The following is a 26,674-nucleotide window of genomic DNA, read 5'->3' on the forward strand; positions in this document are numbered from 1 at the left end:
AGCTTTAGAAATGTGATGCTACCGAAGAATGCCGAAGATTAGATGGGTAGATCACATAACTAATGAGGGGGTATTGAATAGAACTGGAGAGAAGAGAAATTTGTGGCACAACTTGACTAGAAGAAGGGATCGGTTGGTAGGGCATGTTCTGAGGCATCAAGGGATCACCAATTTAGTATTGGAGGGCAGCTTGGAGGGTAAAAATCGCAGAGGGAGACCAAGAGATGAACACACTAAACCGATTCAGAAGGATCTAGATTGCATTAGGTACTGGGAGACGAAGAAGCTTGCACAGGATACAGTAGCATGGAGAGCTGCATCAAACCTGTCTCTGGACTGAAGACCACAACAACAACAAAAAAGAATGTTCGTACACACAGGTACCATCATTTTCATTTTATTCACAACAGAAATACTTTTTCAGGGTAAAACCGTGCGAAATAGTGCAGTAGTAGCGCAATGAATTTGCCTTCGGGAAGAGGTGATTACAATTGCCGTCCGGCTTCCTGATTTAGGTTTTCTATGGTTTCCCTGATTCGCTTAAGGCAAACGCCAGGATGATTCCTGTGAAAAGGATTCGACGAAAACCTTTCGCCTTCCTTCCTAGTTCAGAGGTAATGCTCAGTCTCGAATAGCCTCGTCCACTACCTTCTCAGTAAAAGCAACGGACACACTAGGCTTTGCTTCGTAGAAGCAGCTATATAATCTTGAAGGCACAAGTTAAAAAAAAAAAAAAAAAAAGTCGTGTGGCACCACGGCCTGGGGCAAGTCTTTCAGTTGGACGCCACTTAGATGACTTTCGTGTCCTTAAAACCAACGGCAACCGGTTTTCCCCGTACGGTCACCCATCCCAGTACTTCCCGCCTCCAACATTACTTAACTGCGGTGATAGGGCGGAAACCGATGTTACCAAGGTGGCAAGGCCTCTGTCAAATGATTATCCGTGACAATTCATTAATATGGGTGATATGCATTGTGTTGTCTTTATTCGTGTTAAATCCACTGTTACATTAGAAACGTGATTCTTTCCTCTCTCTCACTTTCGTTATCTGCATTGATCTGTAGAGGACTTAATGATTCAGTTATTCACTTCTGCAGATGATAAAATCTGTTGAAACTACTTAATATACTTCCGCTGATGTTACATGGGATGCAAACGTGGGATAATGTGTCAGCATGAAAGAGGCCACATTAAAATTTTTCTATGGTGAACTGGACTACCTCCTATCGTCCATCCACCTCTGCCTCCCTCATTCCTCCCTCCCCTACCCCCTCCCAGCAAGTTCACTGAGAATAAAGTAAGAACGCAGTGTCCGTAGAAATAACACACACTCTCGTACCCACCATCATTTGGTGAGTATCGTTTGCACAAGGGCGAGATTAGCGATGTCCCAAGACATTATATTTAATATGTTGAAAATTACACACAGAATAACCTGAATTAGTATCAGATGATGATTCGTGTTGTTGTTTCGACCTACTCCTGCTTGAAAATTCCTTCTGTATTCAAGCTTTGGTCTCCCTCTGCAGTACAATTACTATCTCACCTCCGAAACATACTGCCCTCCATGACCAAATCAGCGACTCCTTGATGCCAGAAGTCAACCGATTTCTTCTTTCTGTTTAGACGTTTTATCCCCAGTTCGATGCATTACGTCCTCATTTAGCTATCTGATTTACCCATCTGACCTTCAGAGTTATTCTCTAGCAGCATATTTCAAAAATTTCTGTCCTCCTTTTCTAAACTGTTTGTATCTTCCATCTTTCACTCCCCTTCAAGGCTACGCAGCAGACACATACCTTTAGATAAGACTTCCTAACACTTAAACGTACGTTGTTAACGAGTTTCTCTGTTTAAGAATAGCTTTTGATGATATTACCAGTCTGTATTTTATAACATCTCTAATTCGGAAATTATTTATTTTACTTCCCAAGCAGCAAAACTCATATTCTACATTTAGTTTCTTATTTTCCAATTTAATGACACCCACCTCACGTGATTCAAACCACCCACATTAAATTCGTTTTACTTCTGATGATATTCATCTTATAGTCTCTTTTCGAGACATCATCCATTCTGTTCAACTGACCTTCCAAGTTTTTTGCTGTGTCTGACAGATAACATGACCATCACCTGTGTTCGACGTCAGCGTGCAATAATCACTCACAGGCCGCTGGTGGCAGTATTAGCAGAAGACGATATGTAAAATGTGTCACGGAGGCGCGGAAAAATAGTGCAGTCGTTGTCGTAATGCGGAAACGAAGGGCATGTAAGAAATGGATAAAAACCGATCGCATGCGGCTGTAGTTCAGTATATCGTGGGTGGCAAAATGGCGCTATCGAAGACTGACTCCGAGACAACTGTTGTGCACCACTGGCCATATATGACACGGGTGGACGACTACGGGCGAATAGATGTGCAACTGCTGAGTAAATGACAGCCAGATGAACGAAGGGCCTATCAACAGTGTCTCCTAAACGACCGTTGTTGCATATTACAACTGAAAATTCTACACTCCTGGAAATGGAAAAAAGAACACATTGACACCGGTGTGTCAGACCCACCATACTTGCTCCGGACACTGCGAGAGGGCTGTACAAGCAATGATCACACGCACGGCACAGCGGACACACCAGGAACCGCGGTGTTGGCCGTCAAATGGCGCTAGCTGCGCAGCATTTGTGCACCGCCGCCGTCAGTGTCAGCCAGTTTGCCGTGGCATACGGAGCTCCATCGCAGTCTTTAACACTGGTAGCATGCCGCGACAGCGTGGACGTGAACCGTATGTGCAGTTGACGGACTTTGAGCGAGGGCGTATAGTGGGCATGCGGGAGGCCGGGTGGACGTACCGCCGAATTGCTCAACACGTGGGGCGTGAGGTCTCCACAGTACATCGATGTTGTCGCCAGTGGTCGGCGGAAGGTGCACGTGCCCGTCGACCTGGGACCGGACCGCAGCGACGCACGGATGCACGCCAAGACCGTAGGATCCTACGCAGTGCCGTAGGGGACCGCACCGCCACTTCCCAGCAAATTAGGGACACTGTTGCTCCTGGGGTATCGGCGAGGACCATTCGCAACTGTCTCCATGAAGCTGGGCTACGGTCCCGCACACCATTAGGCCGTCTTCCGCTCACGCCCCAACATCGTGCAGCCCGCCTCCAGTGGTGTCGCGACAGGCGTGAATGGAGGGACGAATGGAGACGTGTCGTCTTCAGCGATGAGAGTCGCTTCTGCCTTGGTGCCAATGATGGTCGTATGCGTGTTTGGCGCCGTGCAGGTGAGCGCCACAATCAGGACTGCATACGACCGAGGCACACAGGGCCAACACCCGGCATCATGGTGTGGGGAGCGATCTCCTACACTGGCCGTACACCACTGGTGATCGTCGAGGGGACACTGAATAGTGCACGGTACATCCAAACCGTCATCGAACCCATCATTCTACCATTCCTAGACCGGCAAGGGAACTTGCTGTTCCAACAGGACAATGCACGTCCGCATGTATCCCGTGCCACCCAACGTGCTCTAGAAGGTGTAAGTCAACTACCCTGGCCAGCAAGATCTCCGGATCTGTCCCCCATTGAGCATGTTTGGGACTGGATGAAGCGTCGTCTCACGCGGTCTGCACGTCCAGCACGAACGCTGGTCCAACTGAGGCGCCAGGTGGAAATGGCATGGCAAGCCGTTCCACAGGACTACATCCAGCATCTCTACAATCGTCTCCATGGGAGAATAGCAGCCTGCATTGCTGCGAAAGGTGGATATACACTGTATTAGTGCCGACATTGTGCATGCTCTGTTGCCTGTGTCTATGTGCCTGTGGTTCTGTCAGTGTGATCATGTGATGTATCTGACCCCAGGAATGTGTCAATAAAGTTTCCCCTTCCTGGGACAATGAATTCACGGTGTTCTTATTTCAATTTCCAGGAGTGTATATTCTCCTTTGTGTGTGAGGTACTGGATGGGCTAAACGAAAAGTTTCGAACGCTTGGCGTATTTTTTGATTTAACAAAGGCATTTGACTGTGTTGATCTCACAATATTGCTCCAGAAGTTGGACCATTACGGAATAAGGGGAGTAGCTCACAATTGGTTCACCTCTTACTTTAGCAACAGGCAGCAAAAGGTCATTATTCACAATGTTGATAACGGCTGTGATGTGGGATCTGAGTGGGGTACTGTCAAGTGGGGGGTGCCCCAGGGATCAGTGTTGGGGCCGCTCCTGTACCTTATTTATATATATGATATGCCCTCTAGTATTATGGGTAACTGTAAAATATTTCTGTTTGCTGATGACACTAGCTTGGTAGTAATGGATGTTGTATGCAACATTGACTCGGTTTCAAGTAGTGCAGTACATGACCTCAGTTCATGGCTTGTAGAAAATAAACTAACGTTAAATCACAGTAAGACTCAATTTTTATAGTTTCTAACACACAATTCAACAAAACCTCACGTTTTAATCTCACAGAACGGGCATATGATTAGTGAAACTGAACAGTTCAAATTCCTAGGTGTTCAGGTAGATAGTAAGCTGTCGTGGAAAGCCCACGTTCAGGATCTTGCTCAAAGACTTAATACTGTCATTTTCACTATTCGAACGGTATCGAAAGTGAGTGATACTTCGACACGTAAATTAGTCTACTTTGCTTATTTTCATTCACTTATGTCGTATGGTATTATGTTTTGGGGTAACTGTTCCCATTCTAGAAGGATATTTTTGGCTCATAAACGGGCGGTTCGGGCAATAAGTGGTGTGAGTTCACGAACCTCTTGTCGACCTCTGTTCACGAGTCTGGGTATTTTGACATTGGCCTCTCAATATGTATGTTCCTTATTGTCGTTTCTTGTTACCAATATTAGTTTATTTCCAACAATAATCAGCTTTCACTCGGTTAATACTCGGCAGGAATCAAACCTCCATTTGGATCGGACTTCCTTAACTCTTGTGCAAAAAGGTGTGCAGTATACTGCTGCATCCATTTTCAATAAGCTGCCACTCGAATTCAAAAATCATAGCAGTAATCCACGCGTTTTCAAATCGAAACTGAAGTGTTTCCTCATGGGTCACTCCTTCTATTCTGTCGAGGAGTTCCTTGAAAAATTAAGCCGATTCTCATAGTATTGCTGATAGCGTTTGCTTAACCTTATCGACTGGTTTTCTTTCAGGTTCATGAACATTTATTTTTATCTGTTATTACTTTTATGTTGTAAGTTCATGTACTGACACGTTCCATGACCTTGGAGATTTGCTCCTCAATTTGGTCCTACGGAACTTCACGTGTAAATAAATGTAAATAAATAAATAAATAAATACATTCAGCCGAGTCACATTAGTGTGCCACCACCTGTGTTCGACGTCAGCATGCAATAATCACTCACAGACCGCTGGTGGCAGGACTAGCATGGTCATGGAGACTCGGAAAAATAGTGCAGTCGTTGTCGTAATGCGGAAACGAAGGGCATGTAAGAAACGGCTAAGTTTGTAAACCGATCGCATGCGGCTGTGGTTAAGTATACCGTGGGTGGCAAAATGACTCCGAGACAACTGTTATGCACCACTGGCCATATATGACACGGGTGGACGACGGCTGCGGAGATCTGTACGGGCGAATAGATGTGCAACTGCTGAGTAAATGACGGCCAGATGAACGGAGGGCCTACCAACAGTGTCTCCTTCCTAAACGACCATTGCTGCATTGAGCCTCTGCAGCAGGCGCCTTGTTCATGCACCCTTGGTGACTCCTGTTCAACGGTCCGCAGCTCGTAGTCGTGCGATAGCGTTCTCGCTTCCCGCGCCCGGGTTCCCGGGTTCGATTTCCGGCGTGGTCAGGGATTTTCTCTGCCTCGTGATGACTGGGCGTTGTGTGATGTCCTTAGGTTAGTTAGGTTTAAGTAGTTCTAAGTTCTAGGGGACTGATGACCATAGATGTTAAGTCCCATGGTGCTCAGAGCCATTCGAACCTGTTCAACGGCGACGAAGACTGGAATTTGCACGCCAGTACCGCAAGTGAACGTTCGCTGGGTGGCGACAGGTGGCCTTTTCAGACGAGTACGTTTTATGCTCCATCGGACAGAGGGCCGTTGGCGTGTACGGCGTGAAACGTCTGAAAGCAAACACCCAGCAACAATCGTCGAAAGGCTTCAGGCTGGAGGAATGAGCGCAGCTCTCAGTTCGTTTTTCCTCGGAACGATGGCGTCTACCAGCAGGACAATGCAGCGTGTCACACGGCCCGCAGTACACGTACGTGGCTCGAAGAGCGCCAGGATGAGTTTACCGTACTGACCTGGTCACCGAACTCCCCGGATTTGAACCCAGTCGAGAATCAGTGGTATCTCTTCGATCGAGGTGTTCGCGCCATGGATCCTCAACCGACAAACCTAGCGCAGCTGGCAGTGGCACTCAATCGGCGTGGCTCTGCATCTCTCTCGGTACCTTCCAGAGCCTCGCTGACCCTCTTCTGCACATCTCGCAGCAGTTATCATTGCAAAATGTGGTTATTCAGACTTTTGGCAGGGGGTGACATTAATATGACTGTACAGTGTACAATGTCATCGACAGATCCTAAAGTTTCTTCTTCTTCTTCTTTTCGCTGATCTTTAATTACCTTTACAAATTTCTCCTTGGTTTCCTTCACGGCTTTCCCAGTGTACTGACTGGATAACATTGGGGATAGGCAGCATAACTGCCTCACTCCCTTCTTAAATTTCATGTCCTGTTCATATAGCTGCTGTCTGGTTTCTGTAGAAGTTGTAACATTTCGCTCCCTGTATTTTGTCCCTGCTACTTCCATAATTTCAGGGAGTGTAGTCCAGACAATACCGTCAGAAGCTTTCTCTAAATCTTCAAATACCATAAACGTAGGTTTGCCTTCCTTCAATATAAATCATAGGGCCTCAATATTGTCTCGTTTACTGAACATTACATACAACCTTAGATAACAAAGTTCAGAAAGTAATAAATGTTTATAAAGACTAGCGATATCTGTTCCGAGATGCGACTCAGAGTTGTGGACAACACGAAAGCAAGATAAAACGCGTATAGAGGTCACTGAAATGAAATAATTTGAGGCGCTCAAAAAGTTGCAGTCTGACTGATCATGTAAGTAAGAAGACATCGAAACTGAACTGAGAATTTACTCATGTAATAACTTAATAAAAAAGATTAAAATGGCTAGAACTTACAGATAGGACGCCAAAAGGACTAAGTACTGAGTTACAAACCACAACGAAAAAGAGATCCCTAAAGTACACGTAAAAGGTTGCCGGGCGGAGCTCGGAACAGGCGAAGGGTCTGTGCTGTGCAGTGCAATGCAGTGAAGTGACGTGAACAAGTGGCGGAAGGAAAATTAAAATAAATAAAATTTAACATCCTGTCGATGACAAAACTGTTAGAGTTCCAGAAAACGTATTTTTCTTAATATGTGGCCCACTTCATTCCACCAAGTCTATCGTAATTATTGCTATGTTGACTACTCCCAATTATTCGCTACAGAAAACAGCTTAATTTATGTAATCATTCTATGTAACTGATACAGAATCCTACTTTCTCTCATTCAAAACTGTATCTCCAGTCCTACATATTTCCGAACGAATACGTCTTTAAAGAAATCGCACACTTTTCTCGCAAGTGCTGAATCGGCTAATAATACTAAAATTCAACTAATGTGAAAATACCGACGCTCTGTTCGGCAGGTATACTGGCCATCTGCTCTGGGTCCAGCGTTCTTGCCTACGCCCGTTCTGTACCACTTCCAAAACAAAACAAAAAAGCAACAAGACAAAAAAGAATGTTCAAATGTGTGTGAAATATTATGGGACTTAACTGCTAAGGTCATCAGTCCCTAAGCTTACACACTACTTAACCTAAATTATCCTAAGGAGAAACACACACACACACACACACACACACACACAGTCAGAGAGAGAGAGATAGAGAGAGAGAGAGAGAGAGAGAGAGAGAGAGCGCAATATTAATGGATACATAACATCTATCACAGTTGTGAATAATCTTTTGGATTTCAGTATTCATTTTGCTTTCTCTTAACATCTATGTTTTTACCTTTCTGCACTGTAATCGAATAGAGTTCAGTTAACTAACTTTCTTTCCCATTTTCTGGTAATATACAGTCGTTGTGTATGCAATATATGTACTCGCAATATTCTGCAAAAATATTACCAGATAACCACCATATACTCCACGGTGACATCATGGGATAGCGATATGCACATATGCAGATGGCGGTAGCATGGCGCACACTAGGAATAAAAGGACAGTGCATTGATGGAGCTGTCATCTGTACTCAGGTGATTCATGTGAAAACCCTTCCTACATAGTTATGGTTCATGAAGGAAATTAACAGATTTGAATGCGAAATGATAGTTGGATCTGGGCACATGGAATACTCCACGTCACAAACCGTTAGGGAATTCAACATTCAGAGACCCAGTGTCAAAAGAGTCCCTCATCAAAGTTTCAAAGTTCTGTCAGGGACAGATCTGGAGATCCTGCTGATCATGGGCATACCTCAACATCACGCAGACAGTTCATAGTGACAGATGCCATGTGCGACGAGTGTTGTCCTGCTGAAAAATGTCACCAAGATCCTGTGGCATGAGAAGCAACAAATGAGGACACAAGATGTCCTTGACATGTATGTATGTATGTATTGAGCTGAGGACCTAGAAACGACGGAAAGGCTTCGTCCCCACTGTAGCCCTCGGTAGTACACAACCTCACAACAGGCTACAGCAGTCCACTCACCCCACCGCCGCCCCACACCGAACCCAGGGTTATTGTGCCCTTCGGCCTCCAGTAGAAGACTCATTCCAGACGAGCGTAACCCCAGTGTTCATGTGGTCCACTAATTATGGTGTATGCGAATGTGAAGACTCATTCCAGACGAGTGTAACCCCCAGTGTTCGTGTGGTACACTATTATGGTGTACGTGTATGTGGGAACAGTGCTTGCGCAGCAATCGGCGACATAGTGTAACTGAGGCGGAATAAGGGGAACCAGCCAGCATTCGCTGAGGCAAATGGAAAACCGCCTTAAAAACCATCCACAGGCTGGCCAGCACACCGGACCGCGACACTAATCCGCCGGGCGGATTCGTGCCGGGGATCGGCATGCCTTCCCGCTCGGGAAGCAGTGCGTTAGACAGCAGGACTAGCGAGGCGGGCTGTCCGTGACATAGCATTGTGTCAAATGCTACCAGTCGTGACCAGACGTCGTAACTGATGGCTCCCCACATCAGGGCGGCGTGAGCAACACTGCAGTACCTCTCCAAAACAATGGAAAAATATGACTCCTCAGCAGGTCGCCGCCGTACTAGTCGACGTTGGTCATCCAGGGTAGAGCAGAACTAAGGTTCAACGGCGAACATAATGCGACGCCATCCATTAGCATTCCGTGCTCCAATCACGGCACCACTCCAAACAAAGCTGTTTGTGTTGTGTTAAGAGCAGCCTATTCATGGGACGGCAATTCCCTAGTCCGGCTGCTGCTGTGATGTCTGTGACACAAAATGATGCAGGGAATCCATTACTTGTTCTCGGATGGCGGGTACAGATGTGAAGGGTTACAATGTGATTGGTGCAAAATACGGTGATCCTCCCTCATGGTGGCCAGAAGTGGCGGACCAGAACCTTGGTGACGGGTATCCTTGCTTTCGTGTTCCCGTGCAGGCCAACATTCAACATTGGACCACTCACATCTGAGTGCTCCACAAACCTGGTATTGGGCCAGGAAACCAAATGACACACATAGTGAGGCCCCTTTCAAACTTTATTATGCGCTGATAACGCTGTCTCAGACGAGTATGCAGCATATCTACATCCTTCATAGTGATCACCCAACATCTGACGCTGTACAGTACTCTTATGCTCCCTATCAGATCTGGTAACAACACTAAACTCCCAACAACACTAAGCCCAAAGCACATTAAATCCGAAACCCACGAAACACGAACCACACTGAAGTTGAACCACAGTAATGAAATCTGGGGGCCATTCTACCTGTCACAGAAAATTGCAGCTTTAATCCTTTACATAATTGCTGATGGTGTGTACGTACACGTACTTACATTGACGTCTGACCATGTCTTCTGGGTGTATCAATTTTTTGTCATGCAGTGTTGTTCTATACATAAAACCGAAAATGCATGTTTATACGACCAAATAGAAGTAGTTGTGATAAAGACATACGTCAGCTTGAGATTCACTGGAGGAATCTAATCGAAATGTAATACAACTAAAAAAAAAAAAAAGGTAGCATAAAAAACGCTCGTCTGACGGGTTCTTGAGGAAACTCGGCAGTTTGGGATCCTTACCAGGTAGGATTAATAGGAGGGTAGAGAAATCTAAACAAGAGCGGCGCGTTTCCTGACTGATGCGTACAGCAAATACGAGAGTGTCCGAAGGATGTTACACACTCTCTGCAGGAGACACGTTTCGCAGACTGGAGGGGTATACTGTTAAAAAATTAGAGGCGTAAGCACCACGAACTAAGGCAACATATTATTTCCTCCCAAATCTTGCAAAATGACTGTGATGAAAGAATTAGAAAAATTAGAGTTCACAGCCTTCCTTCCCCACATAATGATGTGGCGCAGCGGTAAGACACTGAAGACACATTCGAGAGAATAGGGATGCCAGTCCCCGTCTGACCAATCTAATTTAGGTTTTCAGCGGTTTTTCTAAATAGCTTAATTCGTAAGTCGGGATGGTTTTTTTGAACAGTAGTCTTCCTTGCTTTTGCCGCGCACCGATGCAAATGGGACAGTATGGGAGGACCTAAGGCCGTGTCCTACGTGAGCGACAAGAAGCGACCGTCAGCGCGCGACAGCGGAATCGCGACATTCTTGCTACAGTCCTACGAGCGAGCGACAAACTACCGCAAGCTCCGAGTACAGCAGAAAAATTAACTGAAAATTAGGAAATTAAGACGTCAAAGGAGCACTGTACATGAAATCTACAAAACGAGGAGTCACCATGGCGAATTCCATCATTTGTATCGTGAGTTACGGCGATTACCAAACACATTTTTTGAATATACGAGAATGAACATACATACCTTCGATTATCTCGTGAGTGGTTTAAAGGTGTGTATTTCGCATGCAACCACCAACTTTCAGCGGCCAATAAGCATGGAAGAAAGGCTGATAATTGCACTAAGTTAAGTTACTACCATATACTAGTATGTGCTTTCAAAATGTAACATGAGCTGTGTAGCACTCGATTTCTGTTTTGCGTTTTTTTACTAATTTACTTCTTTCAAATCAGTGCTAGCGGAGATTATGTGTAAATTAACGTCGACAATAAAGAATGTTCTAAGAATTGATGGCAAAATGATTACATATTTGATAAATTCACAGTGCAAAGTACCAAACTATTCTTTGCTAATGTGACTGTCATAAACGATTATTTATTCTTTGCCTGTGGACGCTAGCTTACAATTTTCTGTTGAGAGTATAGGATGTCTTACACAAGTTTATAGGTGCACAGATTAAGACAGATGAACATCTCTGTTCTGACTGCCTTTACCATGTTACCTTACAATTTATATGTAATGAAGAAAAGAGGATTATTTTTTAAAGGCACTTATGAGGTTACTCCACATCTTCTATCACAGCATAAAAGTTAAATCAGTTAAAAAATTCAATCTTTTTCTTCCTTGATTGATTTGATAGCTTAATAAAAAAAACCTTTTGCCTGCTTAATCTGGAAAAGTCGCTGTCAGTTTGAGATTTTGCTGTGTTATGTAATAATTTTCCTTTCCTCTTATGTAGTTATGGGTCTACATTTTTATGTAGGAGTAGTTTATCACTTACTCTCATTGCACAAGTATTCTGATTTTTGTGTATATACACCCCACTCTTCTTTTCTGAGTTTTAAATATTTGTAAGCATGTATCTTATACACTTCCTCATATGTGAACTGACTAGGACAGATGTGGGAATACGGGTCCACTGTACATTGTCCTGAGAACTTTATCATGCACAATGTATACTGTTTTGTACATGAAACTCTGGGTCTTCGCCTTACATGAAATAAAGAGAGGCAACCATTCCCCTACAGATGACTAAGGCATGGGGCATAGACTGTTTTTTTTTTACCTTGTATGTGTCTATAATCCAGCCATCAGCCATCTATAGATAAGTGGTTCCCTTCTTTTATTTTATGTATTATTCCAGCAAGGAATTTCCATTGTGTGTTTATCTTTTTTCATAGTACATATGTCCTTCCCCATGTCAAATGCTCATCTATAACAATTCATAAAAAAAATATGCTTTTTATTTCTTTAATTGTGTTCATTGACTTTAATATACACATCCCACTTTTTTAGTTTTGAGCACTACATACACACATTGATTTATAAAGTGATAGTTTTGTACTAGATACTAGTTTACACATTCAATAGTTAGTAGTACTTCCTTTTCCTTTGCTTTATAACATCATCTGCTGCAGTTATAAAATATCTGTTAAAGGTGCTTGCTATTTCTATAAGATCTACATCACTAGTGCTATCTTCTGCCCTTTTTATTACTTTTTCCCTTTTCATTTATAAAGGAATGAAAGTCTTTTTGAGTAATTATCTCCTTTGTCTACTGCCATGTTAATGAATAACGTTTTTGTTTCCCTGCTGAAACTGCAGTCACCTGTCTTTTATTTTGTACAACATATAATATGCATCAGCGTTTCTTCGCTTGGAGAGGTCTTAATACATTTTCAATTTATTTGTTGTGTGGTGTACCTCACCAGTTACCCATCTTCTTCTCTTTATGATACTAGTTTATTACCCTTTTGATAACAGGAAATAAGGGTCTGTAGAGAAAGCTATTATTATAGATTACCTGTTCCAATTTAAGACATACTACTTTTACAAAGCAAAAACTGTATAAAAACAAAAATTCATTCTTCCTTCAGGTATTATGCAACGGGAGTATCATTTCGCCAGCTCTCCTATTCCTTCAGGGTTGGCGAAACAGCAGTGGCAAATATTTCCAACCATTACATATGCCACAATCAATAGAAGAGTATTTTGCCAGTACTGCAAAGGACTTCCTGGAAAAATGGCAGTTTCGAAATTGCATTGACAGTATAGATGGGAAACACATCAGAATTAGCAGCCCCCCAAATTCGGGAAGTCAATATTTCAATTGTAAAAATTACTTTTCTATAGTTCTGCTGTCAGTAAGGGATGCCAAACATAGATTTGCTGTAATTGATGTTGGTGCATATGGAAGAGACAGTGGTGGGGGTGGAGTATTCAGTAATACAGTATTCCGTAGGAAAATTGAATCAAATGAAATAATTTTGCCTGGGGAATCATTCCTGCCAAATTCGAACATGAAAGTACCACATGTGTTTGTTGGAGATAAAGTGTTTCCACTGACGTCATACTTAATGAGACCATACCCAGGAAGAAATTTACCTGCTGAAAAGGCAGTCTTTAATGAAAGGCTTTCAAGAGCAGGGAGAGTTGTTGAATGCTCATTTGGAATTCTCTCCTCAAAATGGAGAATCTTGTTAAAACCAATAGAAACGGATGTGGACAATGCAATACCCATTGTGAAAGCAACAACTATTCTGTATATTATTACTATTATTATTATTATTATTGACAAAGAAGGTGTTGACCCCACATTTAACACAGTCACTGACTCAAGAGTGAGGTTAAATTCTTCACGTCGAGAGGCAACAAATACCAGATATGAGTTTTGTAATTATTTTAATAGTGTACAAAATGGAAATTTGGAATAAACATTTAAATACATTTTTTCATTACTAACTAGTGCATAAATATATATCTTCACAAACATATTATCAATGAAGAAAACGGTTAGTGCTTTGAATTCATGAGAATGTTCACCTGCATCTTTGTATTATTTTCCACAGCGTCATTCTGTATGGTGATTGAATGAGACTGTGAAACAGCTACTGACGATTTGGTTTCAAATCCAACAACATATAGCTATTTAGCTGTAAAACCTATGGTCAATCATTTATCTGACCATGATATTCAAATGTAATCAATAAAATTTACTGGCCAGTTAGGTACTGATCATATCAAAACTGTTCCATAAAAACGCGGGAGAGCTGCCAAATATCTGTAACGTCCTGCCACGATATTTCGGCGCAGAGTCTTCTGGCCATCTTCAGGTGAATACCACTGTAGTATTACTACTACTGTAGTAGTACTACTACAGTGGTACTCACCTGAAGATGGCCAGAAGACTCTGCGCCGAAATATCGTGGCAGAACGTTACTGATATTTGGCAGTTCTCCCGTGTTTTTATGGAACAATCAGTACACCGGGAAAGCTTTAAACACCACATACCAAAACTGTTACATCGCAGTACCATTAACAATGACTATCACCGTAGAGAGAAGTTATGTAAATAATGTAGCGGGGAAATTTATAAAGCATGTTAATGGTAACTTTAACTGTTTCTTAAATATATTCCAGAAACAACTCCAATCTCGTTTTTTAACAATAAAACAAGGGCAATACTGAACAGAAAGATAAACACTGGATAACTCCTGGCACTAAAGTATCTTGTGGGGAGAGAAAAGCTCAGTGTAATCCAGTGGCTATAAACACAGAACCCAGAAATAAGAAATGGAATAAAGATCCTTGTACAGACAGTGCATGTAACAACAACAGTGTATATCTTGATTTGCTCCACATTCCTGAAGGTTCTCCTCCCTGATGTAATCTACGGAACATGATGAATGATAGAAAACGACCACCTGTTTGTCTCACTGCAGACCAACAAACCTACTACATTCCAACACTATCCAAAATGTGGCATATTCCCTGATCCTGTTACATAAAACAGCAATCCTCTAGTACAAATATCTGGCCTCAGTACAAAAACATTCATTGTTCTTGAAATGTACAAGCATTCATCCCAATATACTCATGTACAAATTCCCACAACCTTTTTGCCATATCACAACATGGTCTCCCTGCAGATCAGTTTACTTAACAGATTTAATCTATCCACAATGTACTGCACTACTTGAACCTAAGTTATATAAATCTTGATTTGTGTCTCGTTGTTTCAACAGCACATAACAAAATTCTGAAGATGCATTCTAATAGGAGCTTGTACAAATCTATGAAAATTCAAACAAAAAGACCATTATGGTAAGTGATATAAATTAATTACTCAATTTAAAAGCAGATACATGTCACTAATAAAAACTGTACTGGTAGTTACTATCCACAGCCTTGAATCACTTAAATCAGAATGGCAGGTACAAGATGTTACAGAGAAAAAAGGCACTTGTTTGTATTATTTTTTGTTTGAAATTTTGCTTCTCAGTACATCAATTATTTGCCCCATTACTTCTAGTTTTTATAGTGGTTCAATTTGCTTAAAATAAGGTACCAATGACAACAAACACTTTCTGTCCTCACATTTGGCTTGTGACTTCACAATTTTGATCTTTTTCGCTTCCATTTCAAGTAGTTCTCTCTCAAAACTAGCAGATTGTCTTCTCTTTGCTGACCCTGTCAGTGACGGCTGAGGTGGTCATGTGGCAACCATAGAGTTAGGGTCTTCTGTGCTGGGCAGGAACTCCTCAGTCAGAACACAATCAACGTGGCCATCAAAGACTTTACTTTCACCAAGATCAGTTTCTGGCACTTCAGTGTCACTGTTACCATTTGATGACAGTGATTGTTGACATTCAAGTGCCACATTTGTTCCAGGCTCTCTTGGTGTCATTATGTCCTTAAGAAACATCAACGCCTGGAAATAACACCACTTGCTACTCCATGCATTAGCTGCATCACCTGATGATGTTATTGGTTTCTTCTTCAGTTCTCTTCAGAAACCGTCTCTCAGGGATTTCCATTTGTTTTTGGCTTCGCCTTCTGAAACCAGATAATCAAATATGTAATAAGTTATCTTTGTGACTGTGGATTTATATTTTTCATTGTATTATGTGACCCATTTATTATGCTAAGATGAAAGTAGAAATATGTAAAACAATTGCAGTATACCTGGAACCATTGGCCAAAATGAAAGGAAAATGTCCTCAGTTTTCCACTTGAGCAAAAATGATAGAGAATAAGATGAAAGTGAAACTTGTTACTCTACAAATTATATACCAGTTAATTTTTAAGACCACTGTAAAGTAGTCAGCTAATTCTTCGGCTTCTTAATTATATTAATACAGTACATAATCTGAGTCACCTAACAGAACAGTATTCAGGCCTTACACACACATAATAGCTTCAAAATTTATAATCAGAACAACACAAGCTGCCACACATTAGGCAAGTTACTGGATATTACTTGGATTTCAAAATATCCCTGCTGAACATACCATTCTAATACTAAGTAGCATAATTACAGTCTTCTTCACACTGTCGAAAAAATAAAATGATATTCAATAGTTAATGAACGGCAAATTACACCAGAATGTTCAGGGACATTTAAGAACAGACAACCTTCTATTCCAGTCCTTACATTGTATTTACAAAATACAGAAAAATAAAAGCAAACGTACGGCAGATGCCACGAAAAAAAGGAAAATCTTACAAGTCAAGGATTTGTAAAGATGAAAAAAATCTGATATTGAGCACAATGTCTACGTTTGCACACCTCATATACAGCAGACATATCGTTAAAAAAGTCAAAACTGAAGCGTATATTCAGGAAAGCTTTATTTTAATGATAAATAAATCCCTAAAGTCTATTTTAAGTGGTTCAAGTGCGTAATTTCTACCTTCATCACAGACGCCAATGTACATTACTAAGTATCATAATGGAAAACGCGTCTGAAACAGTAGTTCTAATCTAATATTTAAAAAATTCATACATATTTAATCACTTTTTAACAACTGTAGAACGGAATCAGAAAAGAAAAGAAATAACTCCAATGAGATGAACTTGTAATTGATATACGATCATAAACAATTAAATCAACTTTTTTTGGGTATCGTAATGACTTAAATATGAATATTCGCACATGCAAAAGAAAAAAAAATAAACCAACGCTTACTTGTTGAGCCCACTGAATTGCACACAGCCGCCCATTCTTGGTCACATATGGCTCTATTGTAGTAGCTTTTCTCTCTTATATCCCATAAACAGCGCCTCTTACTAACTTCTGCTATTAAAATTTCGGCGAAATCAGTCGACATGTTGTCTGCTGTCTCACAAAACCCTGTACAGTTTGAACTATGGCTACCGCTGTCGCACCCGCTACAAGCGACAAGATTCAAACACGTTTGAATTCAAACGTCGCCAGTTGCAGCGGGAGACAGGCAGCGACACAGATGTAGCTCATGTAGGACACTTCTATAACTATACCTGCGGTTGTATTTTGTCGCCTGAAGCTGTCGCGCGCTGTCGGTCGCTTCTGTCGCCCACATAGGACATGGCCTGGGACTTCAAGCTGGCTACAGCTCCCACCGACAGCAGATGCTGAATTAACAAGTGGCCGGCGCGTCGTGATTGCAACATTGGCTCAAGGACGTAGTGTCCGCTTCGTCCATACGATACCTAACCAAGATAGCTTACTTGAATATAAGCTAATGTCAACTTAAAATAACAAGAAAACAATAGAGAAAATAATAGGAGACAGTACAATGTGTCCACGTCCACCATGTTAGTCGGAAAACGTGAATTATCAGTTAGTGGGCAGGAGTTAACTGTTTTTCGAAGCCAAGTGTAGTGTAAGAGGCGGCAGTACCATGACTTGAACAGGCACTACCCACTCCGTGGCCTGTCTTAACAAGGGAAGCAACAAGTGGTGACTCACTGATTTCCAAAAAAAATTCTCACAGTTTTAGTCAGTGAGGATAAAAACCGACACAATTTTGAAATTATGGCTAAACGCCCCATAGTATTTAAGGAAATCGACATACACGTTTATAGTGTTCTGTAAGTTGTAATGACTATGGCCAGGTGGTGAGAGGGCCCCGTCGAGAGCCAGTGATTGAATTGCCGTGATGAGCATATGCCGTCCCGGCTTAAAGTCCGCCACCCAAAACTAAGAAAAACTTTTGCTGCAAACCGCTCACTACTTCATTATCAATAGCTATATGACGTGGAAGAACTTCTAATAAAATTCAGTGTTTTACAGAACTTTATGCAGCAAAGCTTCACGTTTCAGATATTTTCACATGTTAGAGCGCTTACTGAATGCTTAACGTATGAGCTAATTGATGTTAATTTTCTTAAGTATTAGTTTTAGTATGTTACGTGAATTCAGGTTGTTATAACGTATAACTATGAAATTAAATGAATCTTAACTGCTAATGAAATAAAACTGCGATGTTCATTAATATTCATGTTTTGTTCCAAATGAAAAAAATAATATATATATTACTACGTAAAATTACTGATTTTTATCAGAATCGGTAAGTAGAACCCAAGCCCACAAACACGGAGCGTGACCCATTCACCACTGTGCTACACTTCAGTTGTTTATAGTCTATGTACTAAGTAACACAAAAAGTTTCTATGTCGTTAACAAATATAGAGCCAAACTCAAAATATATGTCGAATTTTATTTTCGATTGTGGACATCTCTGCGAAATTTCAGCGATATCCGTAACCCAAAATTAGCGGGCTCGCGTTGTTAATCAAGTAGCTCTAGATAATGATTATTCAAATGATACGCTACAAATGCCCAGGCGCCTCATACATGATGCATGTCGTGGGGAGTCTGCGAAGCGTTTCAAGCACTGTTACTCACAAGGCCAACCATGTAGGACACTTTAGAGTGTGTGTGTGTATGTGTGTGTGTGTGTGTGTGTGTGTGTGTGTGTGTGTGTGTGTGTGTGTGTGTGTATGTATCACCCTCCCCCTTCCCCCCCCCCCCTTTTTTACGTCGACTGAGTTTCCTAGTTCTTGAAGCTTCATAAGAAATCTTTCTCAGAGTAGTTTGCTTCTATCTTAAAGCGTCTGCCAGTGCAGTTTTTGAAGCATCCCCGTGGCGCTCTCCCATGTGTCGAACAAACCTGTGACTATTAATGCTACAGTTCTTTGCATAGATTCCATATGTCCTGTTAGTACTCATTTGGTGTAGGTCCCATAGAAACGACAATTCTTTAAATTTCTATGAAGACTCTAAAAAGAGTAAAGCAAGGAATATGATTGTAAACTAAATTTTCTTTTAAAATCTTTCGTCGTTTCATTTAATTGTAAATTATGTTTTCCGAACATCGATTGTAAACTAATTTCTAAAAACTGGAACTCTCAGAAAGATTGAGGCAAATGTAACTAAGCTCGGAAGACGTGCAGACCATTGAACCACCAGTAAGTACCTGAGACTCACACTGATGGGGTGTACTAGACCAGCAGTAGCCTGTATTACGTGAGAGGGTAATGTCCGATTACGCGAATTTGAACTACTGAAGAATCGTCGAAGTGAATCCATGAAATCAGTTGCCAGTATGCCACACTGGGGCTCATAATGGACAATTGATCTCAACAAAGCTTCAAGCATTAGATTTCTCATAACTTGAACATTTCAGCTGTTACGAGACACTCCGCTGCGACGTGACACGTATGTGGAACACGTGGGTAAAATAGGATCGTACATCGATCCTTAACCACGTAGTTTACTACACGGTATGACAACCACGTTGCCAGCTTGCCCGTACTGAACTGTGTAGCTTCGTTCAGTGGTGGCTCGACACTGAAGCATTGGAATGAATGTGAACCTGTATGTATCAAAGCTCCGACACTGATTCCTACTGTCTACAACGGTGGCACGCGTGTTATCTTCTGACCTTCCATTGTCTAGAAACCACAAACGCTTCGTGCTGCAATCAGAACGTCAACACCATCGATCATGTGCTTAGGGGCAAATGCAATGTTTTCGGACGACTCATGCTTCAACCTATTCTACGGAGACTATCGTATACTTGTTAACGCTACAATGGTGACCACAAAAGAACTGCTTACGCTGGTGAGCGGCTTAAGGAAAAAACTCAAGTGTAATAGTTTCCTGCGCTGTGGAATTCAACAGGCAACCTCGGCTCCTACTAGTTGACGGCAGTAAGGACATCAACCACTATGTCACGAGGATCTTAAAACCAGCAAAACTGCGTCTCCTTGAAGCAACTCTGCATGTCACATTTCAGCAGGACAATGCTCAGATACAACCGGTGTGGGAAGTAAAAGTGTTCTTCGAAGACCGACAGGTACCGCCGCTTCAGTGGCCAATACGTTCTCCTAACGTTACTGTCTGATACCTCTGCTTTCGAATCGGCGTAGCGTTACTCTTGTTAGATAGCTGGTTTATTTGTGACCCTCCATTCATGTTAAATATGTGGTGATACTAAAATGTACACTTCCTTAATATTAATTATTTGTGTATTGCCATATAGGTAATCCGTGCTACACGCTTCATTTCAGGCACATATGTTCATCTTGCGGGGCGGTCAACGACGTGGTGAAAACTTGAAAACACATTTTTCATTTTATTTAAAGTCTATGTACAAGTGTATTCAGGCACTGTTTTCTATTCCCTTGGTTAGTAGAAGTGGCTGTTTTCAGTTGCTCTTTCCTCAACATAAATATTACATTAAAATATAATGGCAACAATGTAAATGTAATAACTTCACAAACAAAAATTTATTAGTAACATAATAATTAAAATAATGAACAGATATGTGCAGATAGTCCATGACTAATAAATTTAGATTGAAGTTTCGGCTTTCCAATCATCTAAAGAATGTAGAGGCTTTTTCATTATTTCAGAGGAAGTACATACCAAGTCTTCAACATGGTGTCTGTTATTTTCTATTTACAAACACAGTTGCGCATGAATAACAGAGAGCCATCCAAAATAAGAAATGTGATAGACGAATAATAAAATGTAAATAATGCTTACTTCCATTTTCTTATATATGGTACTCTTTGTACAGTTTCTTACGAAAGTTAATTCAAATTTTCAGTCACTGGATGATATGACCAATGATGCAGTGCCCCAGAACATCCGACTGAATAAGGACCTAGATATTGGTGATCCAACAAGTAAGTGATAAATTCTGAAATCATTTAAATACTAAGTATCTTTCAACTTCGTATAATTTCTATTAAATCCCACGACATGTATTTGACATTTCACAATGAAAATTGAGTTTAAGGAATAATGTTACAGTTCGTGTTGTCACAAATCATGTGCTTTCCTTTAGTATAATATGTTATATGAGGATCCACGTGCATATTTTTGTCAACCTTTCAGTAATATATGGCTGCTTTCTAGTGGTCCACATTATCGATACTTCTATACATATGGCCGGCCGGATGGGCCGAGAGGTTTCAGGCGCTACAGTGTGGAACCGCGCGACCGCTACGGTCGCAGGTTCGAATCCTGCCGTGGGCATGGATGTGTGTGATGTCCTTAGGTTAGTTAGGTTTAAGTAGTTCTAAGTTCTACGGGACTGATGACCTCAGAAGTTAAGTCCCATAGTGCTCAGAGTCATTTGAACCAGTTTGTATACATATGTGTGTCTTTCATGTCCGTATTCTTACCGACCCCTCAATTGCTCCATTTAGGCAACACCAGTGAAATCTTTGGTATGACTATGAACATCAACCAAATGGAGAGATGACACGGTAGAGGAAAGGTATAAATTGGGACTGAAAGCAAAAATTCTGAAACAAAACTTAATATCAGAATTGCAGTAATTGGCTCGCTCTATAAAAATATGAGCTATGTTTGCAAATACATAGTTGGGCATAGTGACAATCCGCGCAAGGTCTGTAGCTTGTTTGTCACTATAATTTTTCCTTTCTTGTTTTCCATCTAAAATGTCATATCACTGACAGAACGAGTGTGCCGTCAGGTAGTACCTAACACCTACTTAGCAAAAAGAGCTCGGTTGGCCAGTCTGCCTGAGAAGTAGTCTCAGAATCAAGAGAACAGAGGGAATCTTTGAGGGTGTCCCCTTCATATATTCACAAATCATTGGAGGATATTGTGGATCCTTAGAAAGTGTTAAACGATTTTGTATTGGATCACTTTTAGTTGAAACTGCTACGTCACCATGTATCTAAGCTTCTTGGATGTACGGCCTTAGGTTGTGGCTGAGTTGTATACCTTCCTTAAATTCTGCGATGGCGTGATTATCTACTCCGATATAATGGAGATGGACCCTGAGGAGTTACGTGAAGAATGGAAAAACTTGGGTGTAACAGAAATGCTGAACTGTATGAGGAGTCAATGACACACTGGGAAAATACTGCAACATTTCTTCTAACCTTCAACTCTCCGGAATTACCTGAAACTATTCTTGCAGTCTACATCCGTCTTAAGGTTCGACTGTTTGTTCCCAACGCAATGCAATACTTCAAATGTCTAAGATTTCCACATACCACAATAGCATATAACGAGAGGGCTACGTGTGGAAATTGTGGAGGCACATCTTACGAATCTGATGGTTCTCGTACGCGTCCTCCGAAATTTATATACTGCTCTGGGGATCGTCCAGTATGGAGGAGGAAGTGCGGGATTTATAACAAGGAAAAGAAAATTCTGGAGTTACGCATACACTATGGTGAAACAAGAAAAGTTTTTAAAGCTACGCAACCTCAGGAGTTTACTACTTCTTTTGCATCGGACCTTAAGAAGCCAGTTGCCAAGTGTGATGCCTCCACACAAACCCAGACCACAGATGAAGTCCGAGTAGCTGCACTTTTCAGTTTACCAGTTGGAGGAAAAGCTTCACTTAGACCTGGAAACGCATACCCCCGCGCACCATCAGATGTCTACTAAACCGTCCTCTCTACCCACGCAACCAACTCCAACAAATGAGGAAAAACATCACGCAAAAAGTCGTTTGAAATAGAAGAAAGTGGCAGCAGTACTATTTTATCGGCGAGCACTCCCCCTTGCTGATTATGTTTTTATAGTCGACGATACTGATATCCACATGGAGGAATTGCAGAACTGTTCATCGTCTAATTTTCCCCCTGACCTCTCGGGTTAATAACCACACGCGTTATACACACTCCACTGCTAGTGCTGCCATCTGCGAGTGGTTATTGCCGTTCATCTGATTAATGTCACGGGACCGTGTATTGAGAACAGTTGCCAGGGTCTGGTGGGGAATGGAACCGACTATACTTTTGATCTGCTCTGCCTTTGACTACGGAAGTATCGTATACGGCAGCCATAGGTAACCTCTGGTGAACTGCGGGCCTGATCACGTACGTAATTAAGTTCGAAGAACGCCTAGTCACATGATGCAACAGCACCGCTCCTAGCGCATAAAATCAAAACTAGCGCCAGTAACGTAAATGTTTATGTGCTAAAGAACAGATATGAATGGCACCCCAATACGCCACGCCAGCAAATTAAGCCTCAAATCACGCATTTTTGATATTTCATTGATTTTTATTTTCACGCATTTTCAGATGTTCGTATTCATTTATACGTCATTTAGACGTCATAAACAGCTGTCGTCAAAACTTCCGTTGCAAAGTTGCAACGATATTAGTAAAGATACAATGTTCGCAACATGTAAGTAAAAGCAAACATCTGGAGATGGGATGCCAGGCATCTTTAAATATCATAGTGGACAAATAAATACCTATAAAAGCAGCTGGTTGCAGCTAATTTATTATAAAGAACCTGCAGTTTCAGCAGTTGCAGTTTCTATTACGTTCACAACGGACAAGGGATATTTAGTAATGCTAATATGAGAACAGAAGAAAATACGGCATTGAGGTAGGTAATCCCAGTCGACAAGCAATTAGGAATACCTTTGGGATTTTTGGTCACAGGTAGGTCATTCCAGTGTTTGAAATTTAGTGTGTTAATATTCACAAACACTATTAGCAAGCGTTTTTATTTTTCATTATTTGTCCGAAAATGTTTTTGATAACTAATCACATAGGCATGGGTTGTTTCTTTATCACTAAATAAATTAATCTATCATTTCTTTGTTCATTTTAAAAAGGTTAAAACTCTCGATCGCTTGAACTTAGCATTATATTAGTATACACAAGCTGCAAACCCTAGACGACCCGAGTGTCGGCTGAAATACCAAAAATGCGTCCTAGGGGGAGTACGACACGAGCGCCTCCCTCTCGCCCAAGACTTTCTTCCGCGAACCGCGTTGAAACAAATCGCGGGCCGCCGGTTGCTCGTCCGTGGTATACGGCAACGTACCGAAATATACTGTATATAAACTTGAACGAACTCCATTATAGGGTGATCCGTCTAACTCTTGGAGCCATGAAATCAACTCCCATAAATGCATTGTTAGAGGAAGCTTCCGAAATGCCACTAAAGATATGAAGATATATTTTGTCAGATACATTTCGCTTCAGTCGGTTTTCATTATCTGATTGTACTTCATAAAGGCAGCGACTAAATTTTGGGGGTTAACACAAGCACCCCACAGAAGCAGCACGATCCGAACTCTTCTGCTAGTAAGAATTTACGAGTGAAATCTCTCCGTTTGATATCTTCTTTAATGCAGCCCCAGAGTCATACCTGCAACATGATTTCAGAACAGGGGAAGACATCAATTACGAACAAGAGCAATTTATTCAACGATATTAGCCATAGTATGCTCGTGTATACACAGATGGCTCTAAAACAGAAGAGGGAGTGGGACATTCATTCTTCAGCCCCTTTGCACTTCCACCTGAAACTTCTATCTACACAGTGGATTTGTAGGCCATTAGAGAGGCCACTTATTATAGCATACAGATGTTTAAGCTCATATTAGTACTCACGGACTCCCAAAGCCAAAATTCAAAATTCGGCAAGCAGACTAATAGATTCTGGATGTATTAGAGGCCGTGACAGAAGCAAGGAATAATGGCGTAGACATCCACTTGACACGGACAAAAGGAAATTACGGAATTTTATATAACGAAATAGTCGATCACCTAGAAAAGAGGAGCATTGGTGAAGGAGAATTCCGTGTAACACCAACCCCTTATGCTGATCTGAAACCTAGGATCACGAAAGGTGCTTACCATGACTGGAACCGTAAATGGTGCGTATCTTAGCAATATAAGGCAGACAATTGGCGGCCATACAACAGGACATCTCTCCTCGAGCATGGTTCTACTATGTGAAGCATAGTAGACATCGTGAGACTTCCATCGTTCGAATGAGACTGGGATATGGATGTTACCCCGCACATTTACACCGATCAAAAATTCTAGATTCTGGTCATTGGAATGAGCATCAATCTGACGGTGTTGACTTGAACACTGGCATGCACTAAATACAAGATGTTCAATAAGTACTACACAGGAAACTGGTTGCAAGCGGTTTTCGCCGACCTGCAAGTTTAACCTGCATACTCTACCGATTCGATGCAAATAAATACAGTTTGATAGCGAAATATTTAAAAGAAGCCGATATATAGATTTAAACTAAAAGTTGATGTGGGTCAAATACTACTATCGAATCAGCCCGGTTAGAAAAATGCAATGCAATGCAATGCATCTTTGTGTATTTGTTTTAAATTAAGGTCTTTACACCGAGGTGACAAAAGCAATGGGATAGCGATATGCCCATATACAGATGGCGGTAGCACGGCATACACTAGGTATAAAAGGGCACTGCATGGGCGGAGCTGTCATTTGTGATCAGGTGATTCATGTGGAAAGGTTTCCGACGTGATTGTGGCTGCACGATGGGAATTAACAATTTTTGAATATGGAATTGTAGCTGGAGCTAGACGCATGAAACATTCTATTTCGGAAGTCGTTGGAGAATTCAATACTCAGAGATCCACAGTGTCAGCAGTGTTCCGAGAACACATTTCAGGCATTACCTCTCACCACAGACAAAGCAGTGCCCGACGGCCTTCACTTAACGACCGAGAGCAGCCGCGTTCGCTTAGACAAACAACACTGCGTGAAATAACCGTAAAAATCAATGTAGACGAACGTCGTCAGGATGGTGCCGCGAAATTTGGAATGTGTGGGCTATGGTAATTGACGACTGACGTGAGTGCCTCTGTTAACAGCACGACATCGCCTGCAGCACCTCTCCTGGACTCGTGACTGTATTGGCTGGACCGTATATGACTGGAAAATCGTGGTCTGGTCAGGTGAGTCCCAATTTCCGTTGAAATGAGCTTACGGTAGGATTCAAGTGTGGCACAGACCCCATGAAGTCATGGATCCAAGTCGTCAACAGGGCACTGTACGAGTTGGTGGTGGCTCCATAATGGTGTGGGCTGTGTTTACATGGAATGGACTGGGTCCTCTGGTCAAACTGAACCGATCATTGACTGGAAATGGTTATTTTCGACTACTTGGAGACCATTTGCAGCCATTCATAGACTCCATGTTCTCAAACAACAATGGAATTTTTATGGATGACAATGTGCCATCTCACAGGGCGACAATTGTTCGCGATTGGTGTGAAGAACTTTCTGAACAATTCGAGCGAATGATTTGATCACCCATATCGCCCGGCATGAATCACATCGAACACTTATGGGGCAGAATTTAGACGTCAGTTTGTGCACAAAATTCTGCACTGTCAACACTTTCGCAATTATGGACGGCTATAGAACCACCATGGCTCAATATTTCTGCAGGGGACTTCTAACGACTTGTTGAGTCCATGCTACGTCGAGTTGCTGCACTACGGCGGGCAAAAGGAAGTTTGACATGATACTAGGGGGTATCCCGTGACTTTTGTCACCTGATTGTATATT

The 26,674-nt window shown here is 41.8% G+C and overlaps 1 protein-coding gene across 1 annotated transcript in view; it reads left to right on the top strand.

Moving 5' to 3' along the window:
- The window catches only part of LOC126470350 (glycine dehydrogenase (decarboxylating), mitochondrial), a 288,221-nt gene that overhangs the window by 52,608 nt on the left and 208,939 nt on the right, over positions 1 to 26,674 (top strand). Inside the window, exon 3 of the mRNA XM_050098138.1 lies at positions 20,933 to 21,011. Coding sequence (XP_049954095.1) covers positions 20,933 to 21,011 — 79 coding nt within the window. The remainder of the gene's footprint in view (positions 1 to 20,932; positions 21,012 to 26,674) is intronic.

This window comes from Schistocerca serialis, chromosome 3 (genome assembly GCF_023864345.2).
Source record: "Schistocerca serialis cubense isolate TAMUIC-IGC-003099 chromosome 3, iqSchSeri2.2, whole genome shotgun sequence".
NCBI lineage: Eukaryota > Metazoa > Arthropoda > Insecta > Orthoptera > Acrididae > Schistocerca > Schistocerca serialis.